General features: G+C 40.7%; 1 protein-coding gene across 1 annotated transcript in view; it reads left to right on the forward strand.

The window, feature by feature from the left end:
* The first annotated feature begins 22,308 nt into the window (after positions 1-22,308).
* rhbdl1 (rhomboid, veinlet-like 1 (Drosophila)) overlaps positions 22,309-23,545 on the forward strand; it is a 51,306-nt gene continuing 50,069 nt past the window's right edge. The window contains exon 1 of the mRNA XM_066683887.1: positions 22,309-22,571. Within this exon, the coding sequence (XP_066539984.1) occupies positions 22,533-22,571 (39 nt within the window). The 5' untranslated portion in view covers positions 22,309-22,532. The remainder of the gene's footprint in view (positions 22,572-23,545) is intronic.

The following is a 23,545-nucleotide window of genomic DNA, read 5'->3' on the forward strand; positions in this document are numbered from 1 at the left end:
TCTGTGCCTTTAAAGATACGCTACACTGTCTGTGCCTTTAAAGATACGCTACACTGTCTGTGCCTTTAAAGATACGCTACACTGTCTGTGCCTTTAAAGATACGCTACACTGTCTGTGCCTTTAAAGATACACTACACTGTCTGTGCCTTTAAAGATACACTACACTGTCTGTGCCTTTAATGATACACTACACTGCTGTTTCTTTAATGGTACACTACACTGCTGTGCCTTTAAAGATACACTACGCTGTCTGTACCTTTAAAGATACACTACGCTGTCTGTGCCTTTAATCATACACTACACTCTCTGTGCCTTTAAAGATACACTACACTGTCTGTGCCTTTAAAGATACACTACACTGTCTGTGCCTTTAAAGATACACTACACTGTCTGTGCCTTTAAAGTTACACTACACTGTCTGTGCCTTTAAAGATACACTACACTGTCTGTGCCTTTAATGATACACTACACTGTCTGTACCTTTAAAGATACACTACACTGTCTGTGCCTTTAATGATACACTACAGTGTCTGTACCTTTAAAGATACACTACACTGTCTGTGCCTTTAAAGACACACTACACTGTCTGTGCCTTTAAAGATACACTACACTGTCTGTACCTTTAAAGATACACTACACTGTCTGTGCCTTTAAAGATACACTACACTGTCTGTACCTTTAAAGATACACTACACTGTCTGTACCTTTAAAGATACACTACACTGTCTGTACCTGTAAAGATACACTTCACTGTCTGTACCTTTAAAGATACACTACACTGTCTGTACCTGTAAAGATACACTACACTGTCCGTGCCTTTAAAGATACACTACACTGTCTGTACCTTTAAAGATACACTACACTGTCTGTACCTGTAAAGATACACTACACTGTCTGTATCTTTAAAGATACACTTCACTGTCTGTATCTTTAAAGATACACTACACTGTCTGTATCTTTAAAGATACACTTCACTGTCTGTACCTTAAAAGATACACTACGCTGTCTGTACCTTTAATGATACACTACACTGTCTGTGCCTTTAATGATACACTACAATCTCTGTGCCTTTAAAGTTACACTACACTGTCTGTGCCTTTAAAGATACGCTACACTGTCTGTGACTTTAAAGATACGCTACACTGTCTGTGCCTTTAAAGATACGCTACACTGTCTGTGCCTTTAAAGATACGCTACACTGTCTGTGCCTTTAAAGATACACTTCACTGTCTGTGCCTTTAAAGATACACTACACTCTCTGTGCCTTTAAAGATACACTACACTGTCTGTGCCTTTAATGATACCATACACTGCTGTGTCTTTAATGGTACCATACACTGCTGTGTCTTTAATGGTACACTACACTGCTGTGCCTTTAAAGATACACTACACTGTCTGTACCTTTAAAGATACACTACGCTGTCTGTGCCTTTAATCATACACTACACTCTCTGTGCCTTTAAAGATACACTACAGTGTCTGTACCTTTAAAGATACACTACACTGTCTGTGCCTTTAAAGATACACTTCACTGTCTGTGCCTTTAAAGATACACTTCACTGTCTGTGCCTTTAAAGATACACTACACTGTCTGTGCCTTTAAAGATACACTACACTGTCTGTGCCTTTAAAGATACACTACACTCTCTGTCTGTGCCTTTAAAGATACACTACACTGTCTGTGCCTTTAATGATACACTACAGTGTTTGTACCTTTAAAGATACACTACACTGTCTGTGCCTTTAATGATACACTACAGTGTCTGTACCTTTAAAGATACACTACACTCTCTGTGCCTTTAAAGATACACTACACTGTCTGTACCTTAAAAGATACACTACGCTGTCTGTACCTTTAAAGATACACTACACTGTCTGTGCCTTTAAGGATACACTACACTGTCTGTGCCTTTAAAGATACGCTACACTGTCTGTGCCTTTAAAGATACACTACACTGTCTGTGCCTTTAAAGATACACTACACTGTCTGTGCCTTTAAAGATACACTACACTGTCTGTGCCTTTAAAGATACACTAGACTGTTTGTACCTTTAAAGATGCACTACACTGTTTGTACCTTTAAAGATACACTACACTGTCTGTGCCATTAAAGACACACTACACTGTCTGTGCCTTTAAGGATACACTACACTGTCTGTGCCTTTAAAGATACGCTACACTGTCTGTGCCTTTAAAGATACGCTACACTGTCTGTGCCTTTAAAGATACGCTACACTGTCTGTGCCTTTAAAGATACGCTACACTGTCTGTGCCTTTAAAGATACGCTACACTGTCTGTGCCTTTAAAGATACACTACACTGTCTGTGCCTTTAAAGATACACTACGCTGTCTGTGCCTTTAAAGATACACTAGACTGTTTGTACCTTTAAAGATGCACTACACTGTTTGTACCTTTAAAGATACACTACACTGTCTGTGCCTTTAAAGACACACTACACTGTCTGTGCCTTTAAAGACACACTACACTGTCTGTGCCTTTAAAGATACACTACACTGGCTGTGCCTTTAAAGACACACTACACTGTTTGTACCTTTAAAGATGCACTACACTGTTTGTACCTTTAAAGATACACTACACTGTTTGTACCTTCAAAGATATACTACACTGTCTGTGCCTTTGAAGATACACTACACTGTCTGTGCCATTAAAGATACACTACACTGTCTGTGCCTTTAAAGACACACTACACTGTCTGTGCCTTTAAAGATACACTACACTGTCTGTACCTTTAAAGATACACTACACTGTCTGTGCCTTTAATGATACACTACACTGTCTGTGCCATTAAAGATACACTGCACTGTCTGTGCCATTAAAGATACACTACACTCTCTGTGCCTTTAAAGATACACTATACTGTCTGTACCTTAAAAGATACACTACGCTGTCTGTACCTTTAAAGATACACTACACTGTCTGTGCCTTTAAGGATACACTACACTGTCTGTGCCTTTAAAGATACGCTACACTGTCTGTGCCTTTAAAGATACACTTCACTGTCTGTACCTTAAAAGATACACTACGCTGTCTGTACCTTTAATGATACACTACACTGTCTGTGCCTTTAATGATACACTACAATCTCTGTGCCTTTAAAGTTACACTACACTGTCTGTGCCTTTAAAGATACACTAGACTGTTTGTGCCTTTAAAGATACGCTACACTGTCTGTGACTTTAAAGATACGCTACACTGTCTGTGCCTTTAAAGATACGCTACACTGTCTGTGCCTTTAAAGATACGCTACACTGTCTGTGCCTTTAAAGATACACTTCACTGTCTGTGCCTTTAAAGATACACTACACTCTCTGTGCCTTTAAAGATACACTACACTGTCTGTGCCTTTAATGATACCATACACTGCTGTGTCTTTAATGGTACCATACACTGCTGTGTCTTTAATGGTACACTACACTGCTGTGCCTTTAAAGATACACTACACTGTCTGTACCTTTAAAGATACACTACGCTGTCTGTGCCTTTAATCATACACTACACTCTCTGTGCCTTTAAAGATACACTACAGTGTCTGTACCTTTAAAGATACACTACACTGTCTGTGCCTTTAAAGATACACTTCACTGTCTGTGCCTTTAAAGATACACTACACTGTCTGTGCCTTTAAAGATACACTACACTGTCTGTGCCTTTAAAGATACACTACACTCTCTGTCTGTGCCTTTAAAGATACACTACACTGTCTGTGCCTTTAATGATACACTACAGTGTTTGTACCTTTAAAGATACACTACACTGTCTGTGCCTTTAATGATACACTACAGTGTCTGTACCTTTAAAGATACACTACACTCTCTGTGCCTTTAAAGATACACTACACTGTCTGTACCTTAAAAGATACACTACGCTGTCTGTACCTTTAAAGATACACTACACTGTCTGTGCCTTTAAGGATACACTACACTGTCTGTGCCTTTAAAGATACGCTACACTGTCTGTGCCTTTAAAGATACGCTACACTGTCTGTGCCTTTAAAGATACGCTACACTGTCTGTGCCTTTAAAGATACGCTACACTGTCTGTGCCTTTAAAGATACACTACACTGTCTGTGCCTTTAAAGATAGACTACGCTGTCTGTGCCTTTAAAGATACACTAGACTGTTTGTACCTTTAAAGATGCACTACACTGTTTGTACCTTTAAAGATACACTACACTGTCTGTGCCTTTAAAGACACACTACACTGTCTGTGCCTTTAAAGACACACTACACTGTCTGTGCCTTTAAAGACACACTACACTGTCTGTGCCTTTAAAGATACACTACACTGGCTGTGCCTTTAAAGACACACTACACTGTTTGTACCTTTAAAGATGCACTACACTGTTTGTACCTTTAAAGATACACTACACTGTTTGTACCTTCAAAGATATACTACACTGTCTGTGCCTTTGAAGATACACTACACTGTCTGTGCCATTAAAGATACACTACACTGTCTGTGCCTTTAAAGACACACTACACTGTCTGTGCCTTTAAAGATACACTACACTGTCTGTACCTTTAAAGATACACTACACTGTCTGTGCCTTTAATGATACACTACACTGTCTGTGCCATTAAAGATACACTGCACTGTCTGTGCCATTAAAGATACACTACACTCTCTGTGCCTTTAAAGATACACTATACTGTCTGTACCTTAAAAGATACACTACGCTGTCTGTACCTTTAAAGATACACTACACTGTCTGTGCCTTTAAGGATACACTACACTGTCTGTGCCTTTAAAGATACGCTACACTGTCTGTGCCTTTAAAGATACGCTACACTGTCTGTGCCTTTAAAGATACACTACACTGTCTGTGCCTTTAAAGATACGCTACACTGTCTGTGCCTTTAAAGATACACTACACTGTCTGTGCCTTTAAAGATACACTACACTGTCTGTGCCTTTAATGATACACTACACTGCTGTTTCTTTAATGGTACACTACACTGCTGTGCCTTTAAAGATACACTACGCTGTCTGTACCTTTAAAGATACACTACGCTGTCTGTGCCTTTAATCATACACTACACTCTCTGTGCCTTTAAAGATACACTACAGTGTCTGTACCTTTAAAGATACACTACACTGTCTGTGCCTTTAAAGATACACTACACTGTCTGTGCCTTTAAAGATACACTACACTGTCTGTGCCTTTAAAGTTACACTACACTGTCTGTGCCTTTAAAGATACACTACACTGTCTGTGCCTTTAATGATACACTACACTGTCTGTACCTTTAAAGATACACTACACTGTCTGTGCCTTTAATGATACACTACAGTGTCTGTACCTTTAAAGATACACTACACTGTCTGTGCCTTTAAAGATACACTACACTGTCTGTGCCTTTAAAGATACACTACACTGTCTGTACCTTTAAAGATACACTACACTGTCTGTGCCTTTAAAGATACACTACACTGTCTGTACCTTTAAAGATACACTACACTGTCTGTACCTTTAAAGATACACTACACTGTCTGTACCTGTAAAGATACACTTCACTGTCTGTACCTTTAAAGATACACTACACTGTCTGTACCTGTAAAGATACACTACACTGTCCGTGCCTTTAAAGATACACTACACTGTCTGTACCTTTAAAGATACACTACACTGTCTGTACCTGTAAAGATACACTACACTGTCTGTATCTTTAAAGATACACTTCACTGTCTGTATCTTTAAAGATACACTACACTGTCTGTATCTTTAAAGATACACTTCACTGTCTGTACCTTAAAAGATACACTACGCTGTCTGTACCTTTAATGATACACTACACTGTCTGTGCCTTTAATGATACACTACAATCTCTGTGCCTTTAAAGTTACACTACACTGTCTGTGCCTTTAAAGATACACTAGACTGTTTGTGCCTTTAAAGATACGCTACACTGTCTGTGACTTTAAAGATACGCTACACTGTCTGTGCATTTAAAGATACGCTACACTGTCTGTGCCTTTAAAGATACGCTACACTGTCTGTGCCTTTAAAGATACACTTCACTGTCTGTGCCTTTAAAGATACACTACACTCTCTGTGCCTTTAAAGATACACTACACTGTCTGTGCCTTTAATGATACCATACACTGCTGTGTCTTTAATGGTACCATACACTGCTGTGTCTTTAATGGTACACTACACTGCTGTGCCTTTAAAGATACACTACACTGTCTGTACCTTTAAAGATACACTACGCTGTCTGTGCCTTTAATCATACACTACACTCTCTGTGCCTTTAAAGATACACTACAGTGTCTGTACCTTTAAAGATACACTACACTGTCTGTGCCTTTAAAGATACACTTCACTGTCTGTGCCTTTAAAGATACACTACACTGTCTGTGCCTTTAAAGATACACTACACTGTCTGTGCCTTTAAAGATACACTACACTCTCTGTCTGTGCCTTTAAAGATACACTACACTGTCTGTGCCTTTAATGATACACTACAGTGTTTGTACCTTTAAAGATACACTACACTGTCTGTGCCTTTAATGATACACTACAGTGTCTGTACCTTTAAAGATACACTACACTCTCTGTGCCTTTAAAGATACACTACACTGTCTGTACCTTAAAAGATACACTACGCTGTCTGTACCTTTAAAGATACACTACACTGTCTGTGCCTTTAAGGATACACTACACTGTCTGTGCCTTTAAAGATACGCTACACTGTCTGTGCCTTTAAAGATACACTACACTGTCTGTGCCTTTAAAGATACACTACACTGTCTGTGCCTTTAAAGATACACTACACTGTCTGTGCCTTTAAAGATACACTAGACTGTTTGTACCTTTAAAGATGCACTACACTGTTTGTACCTTTAAAGATACACTACACTGTCTGTGCCATTAAAGACACACTACACTGTCTGTGCCTTTAAGGATACACTACACTGTCTGTGCCTTTAAAGATACGCTACACTGTCTGTGCCTTTAAAGATACGCTACACTGTCTGTGCCTTTAAAGATACGCTACACTGTCTGTGCCTTTAAAGATACGCTACACTGTCTGTGCCTTTAAAGATACGCTACACTGTCTGTGCCTTTAAAGATACACTACACTGTCTGTGCCTTTAAAGATACACTACGCTGTCTGTGCCTTTAAAGATACACTAGACTGTTTGTACCTTTAAAGATGCACTACACTGTTTGTACCTTTAAAGATACACTACACTGTCTGTGCCTTTAAAGACACACTACACTGTCTGTGCCTTTAAAGACACACTACACTGTCTGTGCCTTTAAAGATACACTACACTGGCTGTGCCTTTAAAGACACACTACACTGTTTGTACCTTTAAAGATGCACTACACTGTTTGTACCTTTAAAGATACACTACACTGTTTGTACCTTCAAAGATATACTACACTGTCTGTGCCTTTGAAGATACACTACACTGTCTGTGCCATTAAAGATACACTACACTGTCTGTGCCTTTAAAGACACACTACACTGTCTGTGCCTTTAAAGATACACTACACTGTCTGTACCTTTAAAGATACACTACACTGTCTGTGCCTTTAATGATACACTACACTGTCTGTGCCATTAAAGATACACTGCACTGTCTGTGCCATTAAAGATACACTACACTCTCTGTGCCTTTAAAGATACACTATACTGTCTGTACCTTAAAAGATACACTACGCTGTCTGTACCTTTAAAGATACACTACACTGTCTGTGCCTTTAAGGATACACTACACTGTCTGTGCCTTTAAAGATACGCTACACTGTCTGTGCCTTTAAAGATACGCTACACTGTCTGTGCCTTTAAAGATACACTACACTGTCTGTGCCTTTAAAGATACGCTACACTGTCTGTGCCTTTAAAGATACGCTACACTGTCTGTGCCTTTAAAGATACACTACACTGTCTGTGCCTTTAATGATACACTACACTGCTGTTTCTTTAATGGTACACTACACTGCTGTGCCTTTAAAGATACACTACGCTGTCTGTACCTTTAAAGATACACTACGCTGTCTGTGCCTTTAATCATACACTACACTCTCTGTGCCTTTAAAGATACACTACACTGTCTGTGCCTTTAAAGATACACTACACTGTCTGTGCCTTTAAAGATACACTACACTGTCTGTGCCTTTAAAGTTACACTACACTGTCTGTGCCTTTAAAGATACACTACACTGTCTGTGCCTTTAATGATACACTACACTGTCTGTACCTTTAAAGATACACTACACTGTCTGTGCCTTTAATGATACACTACAGTGTCTGTACCTTTAAAGATACACTACACTGTCTGTGCCTTTAAAGATACACTACACTGTCTGTGCCTTTAAAGATACACTACACTGTCTGTACCTTTAAAGATACACTACACTGTCTGTACCTTTAAAGATACACTACACTGTCTGTGCCTTTAAAGATACACTACACTGTCTGTACCTTTAAAGATACACTACACTGTCTGTACCTTTAAAGATACACTACACTGTCTGTACCTGTAAAGATACACTTCACTGTCTGTACCTGTAAAGATACACTACACTGTCCGTGCCTTTAAAGATACACTACACTGTCTGTACCTTTAAAGATACACTACACTGTCTGTACCTGTAAAGATACACTACACTGTCTGTATCTTTAAAGATACACTTCACTGTCTGTATCTTTAAAGATACACTACACTGTCTGTATCTTTAAAGATACACTTCACTGTCTGTACCTTAAAAGATACACTACGCTGTCTGTACCTTTAATGATACACTACACTGTCTGTGCCTTTAATGATACACTACAATCTCTGTGCCTTTAAAGTTACACTACACTGTCTGTGCCTTTAAAGATACACTAGACTGTTTGTGCCTTTAAAGATACGCTACACTGTCTGTGACTTTAAAGATACGCTACACTGTCTGTGCCTTTAAAGATACGCTACACTGTCTGTGCCTTTAAAGATACGCTACACTGTCTGTGCCTTTAAAGATACACTTCACTGTCTGTGCCTTTAAAGATACACTACACTCTCTGTGCCTTTAAAGATACACTACACTGTCTGTGCCTTTAATGATACCATACACTGCTGTGTCTTTAATGGTACACTACACTGCTGTGCCTTTAAAGATACACTACACTGTCTGTACCTTTAAAGATACACTACGCTGTCTGTGCCTTTAATCATACACTACACTCTCTGTGCCTTTAAAGATACACTACAGTGTCTGTACCTTTAAAGATACACTACACTGTCTGTGCCTTTAAAGATACACTTCACTGTCTGTGCCTTTAAAGATACACTACACTGTCTGTGCCTTTAAAGATACACTACACTGTCTGTGCCTTTAAAGATACACTACACTCTCTGTCTGTGCCTTTAAAGATACACTACACTGTCTGTGCCTTTAATGATACACTACAGTGTTTGTACCTTTAAAGATACACTACACTGTCTGTGCCTTTAATGATACACTACAGTGTCTGTACCTTTAAAGATACACTACACTGTCTGTGCCTTTAAAGATACACTACACTCTCTGTCTGTGCCTTTAATGGTACACTACACTGTCTGTGCCTTTAAAGATACACTACACTGTCTGTGCCTTTAAAGATACACTACACTGTCTGTACCTTTAAAGATACACTACACTGTCTGTATCTTTAAAGATACACTACACTGTCTGTATCTTTAAAGATACACTTCACTGTCTGTACCTTAAAAGATACACTACGCTGTCTGTACCTTTAATGATACACTACACTGTCTGTGCCTTTAATGATACACTACAATCTCTGTGCCTTTAAAGTTACACTACACTGTCTGTGCCTTTAAAGATACACTAGACTGTTTGTGCCTTTAAAGATACGCTACACTGTCTGTGACTTTAAAGATACGCTACACTGTCTGTGCCTTTAAAGATACGCTACACTGTCTGTGCCTTTAAAGATACGCTACACTGTCTGTGCCTTTAAAGATACACTTCACTGTCTGTGCCTTTAAAGATACACTACACTCTCTGTGCCTTTAAAGATACACTACACTGTCTGTGCCTTTAATGATACCATACACTGCTGTGTCTTTAATGGTACACTACACTGCTGTGCCTTTAAAGATACACTACACTGTCTGTACCTTTAAAGATACACTACGCTGTCTGTGCCTTTAATCATACACTACACTCTCTGTGCCTTTAAAGATACACTACAGTGTCTGTACCTTTAAAGATACACTACACTGTCTGTGCCTTTAAAGATACACTTCACTGTCTGTGCCTTTAAAGATACACTACACTGTCTGTGCCTTTAAAGATACACTACACTGTCTGTGCCTTTAAAGATACACTACACTGTCTGTGCCTTTAAAGATACACTACACTCTCTGTCTGTGCCTTTAAAGATACACTACACTGTCTGTGCCTTTAATGATACACTACAGTGTTTGTACCTTTAAAGATACACTACACTGTCTGTGCCTTTAATGATACACTACACTGTCTGTGCCTTTAATGATACACTACAGTGTCTGTACCTTTAAAGATACACTACACTGTCTGTGCCTTTAAAGATACACTACACTCTCTGTCTGTGCCTTTAATGGTACACTACACTGTCTGTGCCTTTAAAGATACACTACACTGTCTGTGCCTTTAAAGATACACTACACTGTCTGTACCTTTAAAGATACACTACACTGTCTGTGCCTTTAAAGATACACTACACTGTCTGTGCCTTTAAAGATACACTACACTGTCTGTGCCTTTAAAGATACACTACACTGTCTGTGCCTTTAAAGATACACTACACTGTCTGTGCCTTTAAAGATACACTACACTCTCTGCCTGTGCCTTTAATGATACACTACACTGTCTGTGCCTTTAAAGATACACTACATTGTCTGTACCTTTAAAGATACACTACACTGTCTGTACCTGTAAAGATACACTTCACTGTCTGTACCTTTAAAGATACACTACACAGTCTGTACCTTTAAAGATACACTACACAGTCTGTACCTTTAAAGATACACTACACTGTCTGTACCTTTAAAGATACACTACACTGTCTGTACCTGTAAAGATACACTACACTGTCTGTATCTTTAAAGATACACTTCACTGTCTGTATCTTTAAAGATACACTACACTGTCTGTACCTTTAAACACACACTACACTGTCTGTGCCTTTAAAGATACACTACACTGTCTGTACCTTTAAAGATACACTACACTGTCTGTACCTGTAAAGATACACTACACTGTCTGTGCCTTTAAAGATACACTACACTCTCTGTCTGTGCCTTTAAAGATACACTACACTGTCTGTGCCTTTAAAGATACACTACACTCTCTGTCTGTGCCTTTAAAGATACACTACACTGTCTGTGCCTTTAATGATACACTACAGTGTCTGTACCTTTAATGATACACTACAGTGTCTGTACCTTTAAAGATACACTACACTGTCTGTGCCTTTAAAGATACACTACACCGTCTGTGCCCTTAAAGATACACTACACTGTCTGTGCCTTTAAAGATACACTACACTGTCTGTATCTTTAAAGATACACTACACTGTCTGTACCTTTAAAGATACGCTACACTGTCTGTATCTTTAAAGATTCACTACACTGTCTGTACCTTTAAAGATACACTAAACTGTCTGTACCTGTAAAGATACACTTCACTGTCTGTATCTTTAAAGATACACTACACTGTCTGTACCTTTAAAGATACGCTACACTGTCTGTACCTTTAAAGATACACTACACTGTCTGTACCTTTAAAGATACACTACACTGTCTGTACCTGTAAAGATACACTTCACTGTCTGTATCTTTAAAGATACACTACACTGTCTGTACCTTTAAAGATACGCTACACTGTCTGTATCTTTAAAGATTCACTACACTGTCTGTACCTTTAAAGATACACTAAACTGTCTGTACCTGTAAAGATACACTTCACTGTCTGTATCTTTAAAGATACACTACACTGTCTGTACCTTTAAAGATACGCTACACTGTCTGTACCTTTAAAGATACACTACACTGTCTGTACCTTTAAAGATACACTTCACTGTCTGTATCTTTAAAGATACACTACACTGTCTGTACCTTTAAAGATACGCTACACTGTCTGTACCTTTAAAGATACGCTACACTGTCTGTATCTTTAAAGATTCACTACACTGTCTGTACCTTTAAAGATACACTAAACTGTCTGTACCTGTAAAGATACACTTCACTGTCTGTATCTTTAAAGATACACTACACTGTCTGTACCTTTAAAGATACGCTACACTGTCTGTACCTTTAAAGATACACTACACTGTCTGTACCTTTAAAGATACACTTCACTGTCTGTATCTTTAAAGATACACTACACTGTCTGTACCTTTAAAGATACGCTACACTGTCTGTACCTTTAAAGATACACTACACTGTCTGTACCTTTTTGTACCACTTTTACTTGGTGTGTGAATGTGGCCTCAGTCTCTGCCTCATGAGGAAGCAGAGTATTATTGTATGTCATTCTGCAGCTTCTTCAGAGGCAGCAATAATAAATCAAATGTAAATCTGTCTCTGAGGCAGCAGAACATTATAACATTCAGCAGCTTCCTCTGAGACAGCGAGTACATTATACTCTATTCAAGCAAAGCATACGGATGTTTTTGCAACAAATTATGAAACAGAACTATGTGTAACAAACAAAAAAAAAAGTTATATTGCACATTTATTTCTTCCCAAGTTATTTCTAACAGTCAGAGCAGGCTAACATGAGAGTTAGCAGAGCATTACTGATTGGGAATTTCCGCCTTCTGCGTGTTAACCAATCACATTCATCCACGTCTGTTCGCTGGTAACCAATCACGTTCCTTCTGCCTCAAAGGCAGTGCTGCCTCTTGAACCAATCTGAGTAGTGGTTTTACACACGTGCTTTCAGATACTTCTTAAAACACCTTCACAGCAGTTAGCAAAAATTAAACAAATCTCAAGCACACTTTACATTGCAAATATATTACATTATAATACAAGCAGAACCAGGCCTGACTGTGAAACATAACCCCATACCAACCGACTATCAGAGAAGGGTGGGAGGGGCTGGGCTTGAGCTGTGTTATGTTGTTGTTTGACCAATAGAGGGCCTCATAACGTTATCTTCGGTAAGAGGTCGAGCTAAAATGAGAATGTTGCTGTTAATCTGAGAAAAAAAGACTTTAATTTACTGCTGCTTCATACCTGTTTCATCTCTTCTAAACATCACATAGTCTGTGATAGCTGTTATGCAGAGAAGCCCGATTACTTGATAAAATGTCACACAGTTGGGCATGATAATGACGTACTATCTCATCATAAAGGGATGTTTGGTCATACTTTTGAGAAACTCCGGGTGACTGACTGTGAGGAGTGTGGTGTGTTCTCCCTGTGTCTGCGTGGGTTTCCTCCGGGTGACTGTCTGTGAGGAGTGTGGTGCGTTCTCTCTGTGTCTGTGTGGGTTTCCTCCGGGTGACTGTCTGTGAGGAGTGTGGTGCGTTCTCTCTGTGTCTGCGTGGGTTTCCTCTGGGTGATTGTCTGTGAGGAGTGTGGTGTGTTCTCCCTGTGTCTGTGTGGGTTTCCTCCGGGTGACTGTGAGGAGTGTGGTGTGTTCTCCCTGTGTCTGCGTGGGTTTCCTCTGGGTGATTGTCTGTGAGGAGTTGGTGTGTTCTCTCTGTGTCTGTGTGGTTTTCCTCCGGGTGACTGTCTGTGAGGAGTTGGTGTGTTCTCTCTGTGTCAGTGTGGTTTTCCTCTGGGTGCTCCAGTTTCCAGTTGGTAGGTGGATTGGCGACTCAAAAGTGTCCGTAGGTGTGAGTGTGTGAGTGAATGTGTGTGTGTCTGTGTTGCCCTGTGAAGGACTGGCGCCCCCTCCAGGGTGTATTCCCGCCTTGCGCCCAATGATTCCAGGTAGGCTCTGGACCCACCGCGACCCTGAACTGGATAAGGGTTACAGATAATGGATGGATGGATGGATTTTACCATGTTTCCTATTACAGTACATATTTTGATAACTGTTGGATTCAATTGCAAATCAGTTATTTTGATGAAAGTATTTTTTAACCAAGTAGTAATGGACACAAATATTGTTTTTGAAAGACTATGAGCATCAGTATTTCAAAGGTATTTTTCAACCACTGTGTTTTAAGATTTGAACCAAAGAGATTAAGCCTATTACTTATAGACTCTATAGCTGCGAGACAGGCCAGTTGTCTGAAAGCTATTATTAGGGGTAAAATAAATCTATTTCCGGATATAGATTTCTCTTGTACTTAAATTAAAACCCAACTTGCTTTGAGTCCAGTGCATTGAGGTATATACTTTAAATAGAAATCTTGTTGCATTGTATACAATTATTTGCTTTTTTTCTAAGACTCTTGGCCAAGCAACTTAGTGAATGGGTCTGGACTGAAGGCTCAATACTGGAAACTATTGATTCTTAGGGATCAATATGAAGAAAGGGCATGGCATTTACACATTTTTCTCTCTCTTTCACACACACACTTTACAAAACACTTGGAATTTATCATTCCCTGTTTCTTTCTCTCTGTTTTATGTCATACCTATTGTTGTCTCCTGTTGTGTGTAAATGGACATTGTCCTTATCCATCATTTTCCCTGCATGCTGCTGCATCACTGACCTTACACTCTACTGTTGTTAACTGCATACACAACTCAAATACGTCTCAAATCTCGTACATAAATTACACACTCCTCTGATTAGATTTTTTAAACATCCTCTTGGTTTCTGTGCTGTAGGTAAAAAGTGATATCAGCTGAATGAGTTCGACCAAACCACAGCTCTGTGATGAGGTCCACACAAGACCTGCTTTGAGGCCCTTGGCAGAAGTGAGACCCACCATGGAGCTGCATGAGAAAAGCCAGGACATAGAGGTGTGATGTTGTTGGTCCCATACGGCTCTAATCAATCTGTCTTTGTGTTGTTTAGTTTGTTAAAATTTATATCGGTTCAGATAGCAATCGTAAAAGAGTTGTAATCTCTGAATCAAAACCAAAATCTAAATAAAGAATAAAGGATTTTAAACAAAAATTCAATTGCTATATACCCCTTGAAACAGTACAAACAGATTGTTATGACGCCTTGTGAATCTCCGGCAAGGCTCAGTGCATGGACCAAAGAAACCCACAGATGTCAGTATTATCTCCTTTAAACTCAGTGATCACCAGTGAATTAATTAATTCAGGAATACACCCTGGAGGAGGCGCCAGTCCTTCAAAGGGCAACACACACTCACACTCCTCACAGACAGTCACATGGAGGAAACCCACGCAGACACAGGGAGAACACACCACACTCCTCACAGACAGTCACCTGGAGGAAACTCACGCAGACACAGGGAGAACACACCACACTCCTCACAGACAGTCACCCGGAGGAAACCCACGCAGACACAGGGAGAACACACCACACTCCTCACAGACAGTCACCCGGAGGAAACCCACGCAGACACAGGGAGAACACACCACACTCCTCACAGACAGTCACCTGGAGGAAACCCACGCAGACACAGAGAGAACACACCACACTCCTCACAGACAGTCACCCAGAGGAAACCCACGCAGACACAGGGAGAACACACCACACTCCTCACAGTCACCTGGAGCTTTGTGACTGCGACACCTAACTGCTGCGCCACCATGCCAGCTATGTAACATCAAACAATGTTAAATAATAAAGTATTAATGGATAAACCAGGAAGGGGAAAATACTTTTCACAGAATGGTATCTGGAAATAATAGGCCTGTTGGTTTCAAGCTGTTATTACATCCTTGTTTCACAGTTGTGGAAATGTGTGTGTGTGTGTGTGTGTGTGTGTCTGTGTCTGCGCAGAAACTCATGGACAAATTTCAGACTTGCCAACTGCCAAAAACGTGGGTGTCAGCTTCTTAATTTGTGGTCCAGAAAGTTAGAGAACCAGACGCAGATTGCCTCCAAGTGTGTGAAGCAAAAATCCAAACGTTTTTTTAGCCTCAAATCACACGGCGACGTTCAGCATTGATTTAAACCCGGAAGACGTCAGCCTCAAGGAAAGTTTGTGATGTGTTTGGAGATTCACTGAGAAGTCTAAAGTTTTTCAAAAAGTCAAAAACTGAATGGACCATTTCTTAAGTTAATGGGCGTCTGTGGAAAAGGTGAGGGGTTTCATCACCCAGTCACTGGTGATAATGTTAATGCAGATCAATAGACTGAGAACATTCTCCAGTGTAATACATCTCATTCACTAAAAGTCATTTCTGTCAGGTTTTACTTCCCTGTAAAGAGGAACTTAACCTGTTTACTCACATTTTTAAGGGGACCATAACCTGTTTACGAACTCGTATGGTGGGGACCTGTCTTCTTTGTGTGGACCACAGCATAAATCATTATATACACACACACACACTGAACTATCACTGGATTAGGAACACCTACCTTGTTTCTACACTCACTGTCCCCTCTCTCAGCTCCACTGACCACACAGGAGCACTCTGTAGTTCTACAGTTACACACTGTAGTCCATCAGTTGCTCTGCATACTTTATTACCCCCTTTTCCCCCTGTTCCTCAGCGCTCAGGACCCCCACAGAGCAGGTGTGATGTGGTGGTGGATCATTCTCATTGCTGCAGTGACACTGACATGGTGGTGGTGTGTTAGTGTGTGTTGTGCTGGTGTAGAGTGGATCAGACACAGCAGTGCTGCTGGAGTTTTTAAACCCCTCAGTGTCTGGACCGAGAACAGTCCACCGACCAAAAACATCCAGCCGACAGCGTCCTGTGTCACTGATGAAGGACTAGAGGACGAGCGACACACACTGTGCAGCGACAGATGAGCTACTGTCTCTGACTCTACATCTACAAGGTGGACCAACGAGGGAGGAGTGTCTCACAGAGTGGACAGAGAGTGGACACAGGGTTTAAAAACTCCAGCAGCACTGCTGTGTCTGATCCACTCTACACCAGCACAACACACACTAACACACCACCACCACGTCAGTGTCACTGCAGCGCTGAGAATGATCCACCACCACGTCACACCTACTCTGTGGGGGTCCTGAGCGCTGAGGAACAGGGTGAAAAGGGGCAAACAAAGTATGCAGAGCAACAGGTTATTTTATAACACACTTTATACATTATGTTTATGTTATCTGCATAGGGCTGGACGATATGGTCAAGATTTATATCACGATATATTTCCTAATTTCAGTCGATACGATATAATTTCGATACCGATATAAAGAGTATAAAATCCACTGAAAAACTTCCAGAACGAACAAGTAACAGGACATCACCATCAAACAACAACCTCTCGGCTTTGTCAGTGTTAATATTTTTAAACTAACTCTAAAACTGAGGGCGGGGTCCTGTAACGACCCTCAGTCAGTGACAGACGCTGTAAATAATGAGTGCTGAAAAACTGAAAATGTGTTTAACATGAATATCGTTGTTATTGAAACATTTTATATTGCAATGAATATATGATATTGAATTATTACCCAGCTCTTTAGATGCATATTAGTGCATACAGCATTTTATAAGCCTATTTATATACAGTACAGGGTGTCAGAATAAAGACTTTATTAAAAATTGTGTTTTGTAAATACCTCTAACACTTGAAATTACAGGGTTTGATGCACCCACTAAAGCATTACTTTTGTTTAGTGGGCATTATTTTTCCATTTAAACTCAGGCTCATACTGAAAACGTCTTTATCTCCAGTGTCATAACTGGACAAACGAGCAGAGCTACTAGAACATTTAAACGGCTGTCATATGGTTATTTATTGCAAGGGATCAAACGATATTAATAAGTAGTAGGGAGTGATATTACGTTACTGAGCCTTAGGGCTGGACAATATGAACGCAAATCAATATCACGATTAATTTGACATTTTACCACGATTACGAATAATGAACGATTATTTTGTGTTTGTATTTTTGACTCATTGTTCAGTGACGAGGATGGCGCTGTAAATATGCTCCAGTGTTGAAGCTGGGATATATTTTCTAATGTTGCCGGGAGCTTGTTCCTCTCTCATTTTCTGAGCACTGTTTATATTTGGTGTCGTCTTCAGTGTCGTCTTAATTAAAGTCAAAACACAACACGTCCAAGCCACAGACGCCATGTTTCTCTTTGGTACGAGCTGCTCGAGTCGCGCTCGGTCGGTCTCGGTGTTTAGGTTCTCCTCCGTATTTCTTCCATGTGGCAGACAGGGGGCAGAATCACATGACTACAGCTTGGTAGCATGGTTTTAAAGGGACAGTACATGAACACACAATGGGGACATAATAATAAAAATAATTGATATAATCGATACACACAAGTTCATGTCGATTAGACGTTGTGAATGTCGATTTCAATTAATTTTCAGTTAATTGCCCAGCCCTACTCATGAGCTCTGTTCATACTGTTTATAACATGTATGTATGTTTGTATTTCACTTGACCACATGAAAAGACCAAGTGTTAACACGCCCAGAACGCACAGTGATCCAATTATGATCGATCCTTTCAAACCACATCTGGAGATGGATCTTAATCACATTTAAACAGCAATGCATTTTTGATATCTGCCTACAGTTACATTATTTTCTCTCTGTAAAAACCAGATACAATGCTTTCTCACCAGTTCTGACTGAACACTCCATGTCAGATTCAAACGCTGCAGCCCATGAAAACACTGTTAACAGAGAACCAATTTCTCCTGCATAGCTCCTGTTGCTATCAGTGTGTGAAGAGTGGGAGAAGAGGGTTGCATTGACAATCCAACACAATAGGCAACACATTTTATAAGTGGTCAGAAACTTGTAAATAACTCATGAAAGAATAAAGTTAAGTTAAAACCAAGGACACCATTGTTTTTCTTGTGAAATTGGCAATAAGTTTGATGTGTCACATGACCGTCTTCCCATTAAAAAAAACAAACGTTGGATCCAAAATGGCCACCATGATTACCACCCATGCATTCCTATTTTATTAAGGTGTATCCATATAAATGGTCTACCCTGTAGACAAAAAAGACATATTAATGCACTCTTTGTAGTTAATTATTTTTTACTTAATTTTTTTTAACATCAAAAGGCACCCTCTGAAGGACTGGCACCCCCTCCAGGGTGTGATCCTGCCTTGCGCCCAGTGATTCTGGGTAGGCTCTGGACCCACCGTGACCCTCAACTAGATAAGGGTTACAGACAATGAATGAATGAAACATCAAAGGGTTGCGTGAAATTAAATCATCTACATCTAGATAGGGCGGCACGGTGGCGCAGCAGGTAGTGTCGCAGTCACACAGCTCCAGGGACCTGGAGGTTGTGGGTTCGATTCCCGCTCCGGGTGACTGTCTGTGAGGAGTGTGGTGTGTTCTCCCTGTGTCTGTGTGGGTTTCCTCCGGGTGCTCTGGTTTCCTCCCACAGTCCAAAAACACACGTTGGTAGGTGGATTGGCGACTCCAAAGTGTCCGTAGGTGTGTGTGTCTGTGTTGCCCTGTGAAGGAGGATTGGCGACTCCAAAGTGTCCGTAGGTGTGTGTGTCTGTGTTGCCCTGTGAAGGACTGGCGCCCCCTCCAGGGTGTATTCCCGCCTTGCGCCCAATGATTCCAGGTAGACTCTGGACCCACCGCGACCCTGAATTGGATAAGGGTTACAGATAATGAATGAATGAATACATCTAGATACAAAATTTGAGAATGATTGCATGTTACTTACATTACACTTGACTTTCCCTATGGGATCAATAAAGTATCTGTCTGTCTATCTATTGATCTATCTGTCTGTCTGTCTATCTATAATCTATCTGTCTGTCTATCTATCTCTCTGCCTGTCTATCTATCTGTCTGTCTGTCTATCAATCTGTCTGTCTATCTATTGATCTATCTGTCTGTCTGTCTATCTATCAATCTGTCTGTCTGTCTATCTATCTCTGTCTGTCTATCTGTCATCTATCTATCTGTCTGTCTATCTATTGATCTATCTCTCTGTCTGTCTATCTATCATCTATCTGTCTGTCTGTCTGTCTATCTATCTATCTATCTATCTATCTATCTGTCTGTCTGTCTATTGATCTATCTATCTATCTATCTATCTATCTATCTATCTATCTATCTACCTATCTATCTATCTATCTATCTATCTATCTATCTACCTATCTATCTGTCTGTCTCTATCTACCTATCTATCTATCTATCTATCTATCTATCTATCTATCTATCTATCTATCTATCTATCTCTATCTACCTATCTATCTGTCTGTCTCTATCTATCTATCTATCTATCTATCTATCTATCTACCTATCTATCTGTCTGTCTCTATCTACCTATCTATCTATCTATCTATCTATCTATCTATCTCTATCTACCTATCTATCTGTCTGTCTCTATCTATCTATCTATCTATCTATCTATCTATCTATCTCTATCTATCTATCTATCTATCTATCTATCTATCTATCTATCTGTCTCTACCTATCTATCTATCTATCTATCTATCTATCTATCTATCTATCTATCTATCTCTATCTACCTATCTATCTGTCTGTCTCTATCTATCTATCTATCTATCTATCTATCTATCTATCTATCTATCTACCTATCTATCTGTCTGTCTCTATCTACCTATCTATCTATCTATCTATCTATCTATCTATCTATCTATCTCTATCTACCTATCTATCTGTCTGTCTCTATCTATCTATCTATCTATCTATCTATCTATCTATCTATCTATCTATCTATCTATCTATCTATCTATCTACCTATCTATCTGTCTGTCTCTATCTACCTATCTACCTATCTATCTACCTATCTATCTGTCTGTCTGTCTGTCTGTCTGTGTAATACATCTCTGGATGTAGATTATTCAATTTCATTTAAAAACATTATGTAAAGAATGTGTGTGTGTGTGTGTTGCCCTGTGAAGGACTGGCGCCCCCTCCAGGGTGTATTCCCGCCTTGCGCCCAATGATTCCAGGTAGGCTCTGGACCCACCGCGACCCTGAACTGGATAAGGGTTACAGATTATGAATGGATGGATGAAAATTATGTAAATTCAAAGAGCCGTTTACTCAGTGTTTAAATTTGATCAATGAGATTATTATTAATAATATTTTAATTTGCATATTGTAATTTATAACATTAAAATAAGTATAAGTGCAGGTAGCATGTTCATATTCACAGTTAAAATATACAGGAAGTGCATCAGTGAAATACAATACACTCAAAAGTGGATAAAAATCATCACTGGGGTCTTTTCTCTGTTAAACATTTCTTATTATTTTTAAATGAATGGCAGCAGGAGGATTCTCTGATTGATTTCTGAAGCTCTACTTGAGGAAGAATATCCATCCAACACCTAATTTACCCAATGCTTCGTTTAGTGAAGATCCGTTGTGCTGAAGGTGAAATGTAACAAACCCATGCAATGAATCTGGCACCAAAGAGAAGCCAAATGTTGTTCTACTGTGGAGCTGAAGTGATAGCAGCTGGATCTGAACATAGGGTTGTTTTATAGTGTCAGTGTCGTCTTGAATTTACTTGAATCTTCTCAAATGTAAAAGTAAAACACTTATTTTTCATCCTACTTTTCTTCATGAGAAATGATGTATACGTTTATTATATTATTACTCTGACAAGAAAAGATAAACATAACAGTGTGTGTGTGTGTGTGTGTGTGTGTGTGTGTGTGAGATGCAGTGTGTCTACGCTCCTGCAGTGTAGAGGCGAAGCTGCAGCCTTTTGGACACTCCCCCTCCACTCCTATTTGCTGACATCCGCCACCTCCCTCCCCTTCCTCATTAGTATTCAGGTAGTGCAGTCTGTAAGAAGGACATAGAGAGAGAGAGAGAGAGAGAGAGAGAGAGAGAGAGATTTACATATAGGTAGAGGAAGCTGCAAATAGGAAGAGGCAAAGGAATAGAGAGAGGCACCTAGGACTGGAGAGAGAGAGAGAGAGAGAGAGAGAGAGGGAGGGAGGGAGGGTTTGGGAGACCTAAGGCTGCGTTGTGGAAAGAGGGAGAAGGAGAAGAAGGCAAGTGTAGCTGCAGTGTGGAAGAGAGAGAGAGAGAGAGAGAGAGAGAGAGAGAGGGAGGGAGAGAGAGGGAGGGAGGGTTTGGGAGACCTAAGGCTGCGTTGTGGAAAGAGGGAGAAGGAGAAGAAGGCAAGTGTAGCTGCAGTGTGGAAGAGAGAGAGAGAGGGAGGGAGGGAGAGAGAGAGTGTGAGCTTGACTGGATTTCCCCTACAGCCAGCATCTGGACGTAAGCAGAGGACAGGAGGGCAGCCTGCAGATTCTACTATACTACTGCATCTCGTGCGTGCATGTGTGTGTGTGCCGCCCTCTCAGGGCCAGGCGTGCTAAGGCGGCTGGCGGGCGCGAGTGCGCGTGCCAGAGCGCGAGCATGTGTACGTGTGCGTGAGTGTGAGAGCGTGTGTGTGTTGCGTGTGGCCGCGTGTGTGTATGCGTGTCTTTCTCGTCGCGGCGGTTGGTGAAGCATTGCCCAGTATATGGATAGGAGCTCACTGTTTCAGCTCATTCAGGAGCAGGTAAGCACCACGGGGTTGCTATGGTTACAACCTCTCCTCTACGTCTCTGTGTGTGTGTGTGTGTGTGTTTGTTGCCAGAGCGACAGAGATGGAGGGATGCGGATGAGGACAGTCAGAGATGGAGACGTGTCTGTGTGTGAGTGTACGTGTGTGAGACTGTGTGCTGATGATGAAAACACACTCTCACAGTGTCTACGCTGGTCTAGCACCACACTAAAGGCTGACACAGAGGCTGCCATTAGACGAGGGGACTGACCGCCGCTCCAGCCTAGCCTCGGTCATCCCAGAGGCCGCCTGGCTTCGGCATGAATCACCGCTGCGAAAGCACTGAAACGAGTGCATGAGCGATGCCCCCAGGCCCTTCTCTCCTCCTCCCGAACTAACAAGCTCATCTGTGAGGGACCACAGTCAGCGGCAGGGCATCGTATGATGCAAGTCTGATTTATTTCATTTGGCTGTCATGTTCGAGGGGGCCTGCCTGTGGCTCATGAGCCAGCTCTGACCCTCTGAGAGCGCCTGGTTGGACCATGAATGAATTTGACTCTATCCCTATCACCACGGAACCACAACTGTGGAGTTCTCTTTTGCATTCATTGACTGGAGATGAATAGAGATGTTCGGGACCGACTGATATATCATTTCTGCTAATGTTTGCTTGTGGTTTTTCAGTGTTGTTGAAAATGTGGCAATAATTACCATCATTTATTGTGATTATTAAAATAGAATAATTATGATCATGATAATGCACCACACTTTGTGTCACAACATTGCAGAGATCCAGAATCACAGCCTCCCAAATGTAGGGCCAAAACCTGTGGTCAAAGTACCACAAGGATCAAACCCTACAGCATCGTTCTCCCCCTATCTAAACAGCCCTGTTCAGAATGCCCGCTTTCAGCGCCTGTTCCTTTAAATGATAATGAGCCGCTCGCTGTTCACCCCGACCCCGAGCGCACAGCAGTGAGGAGCGAGGA

This window comes from Hoplias malabaricus, chromosome 10 (genome assembly GCF_029633855.1).
Source record: "Hoplias malabaricus isolate fHopMal1 chromosome 10, fHopMal1.hap1, whole genome shotgun sequence".
Classification (NCBI taxonomy): domain Eukaryota; kingdom Metazoa; phylum Chordata; class Actinopteri; order Characiformes; family Erythrinidae; genus Hoplias; species Hoplias malabaricus.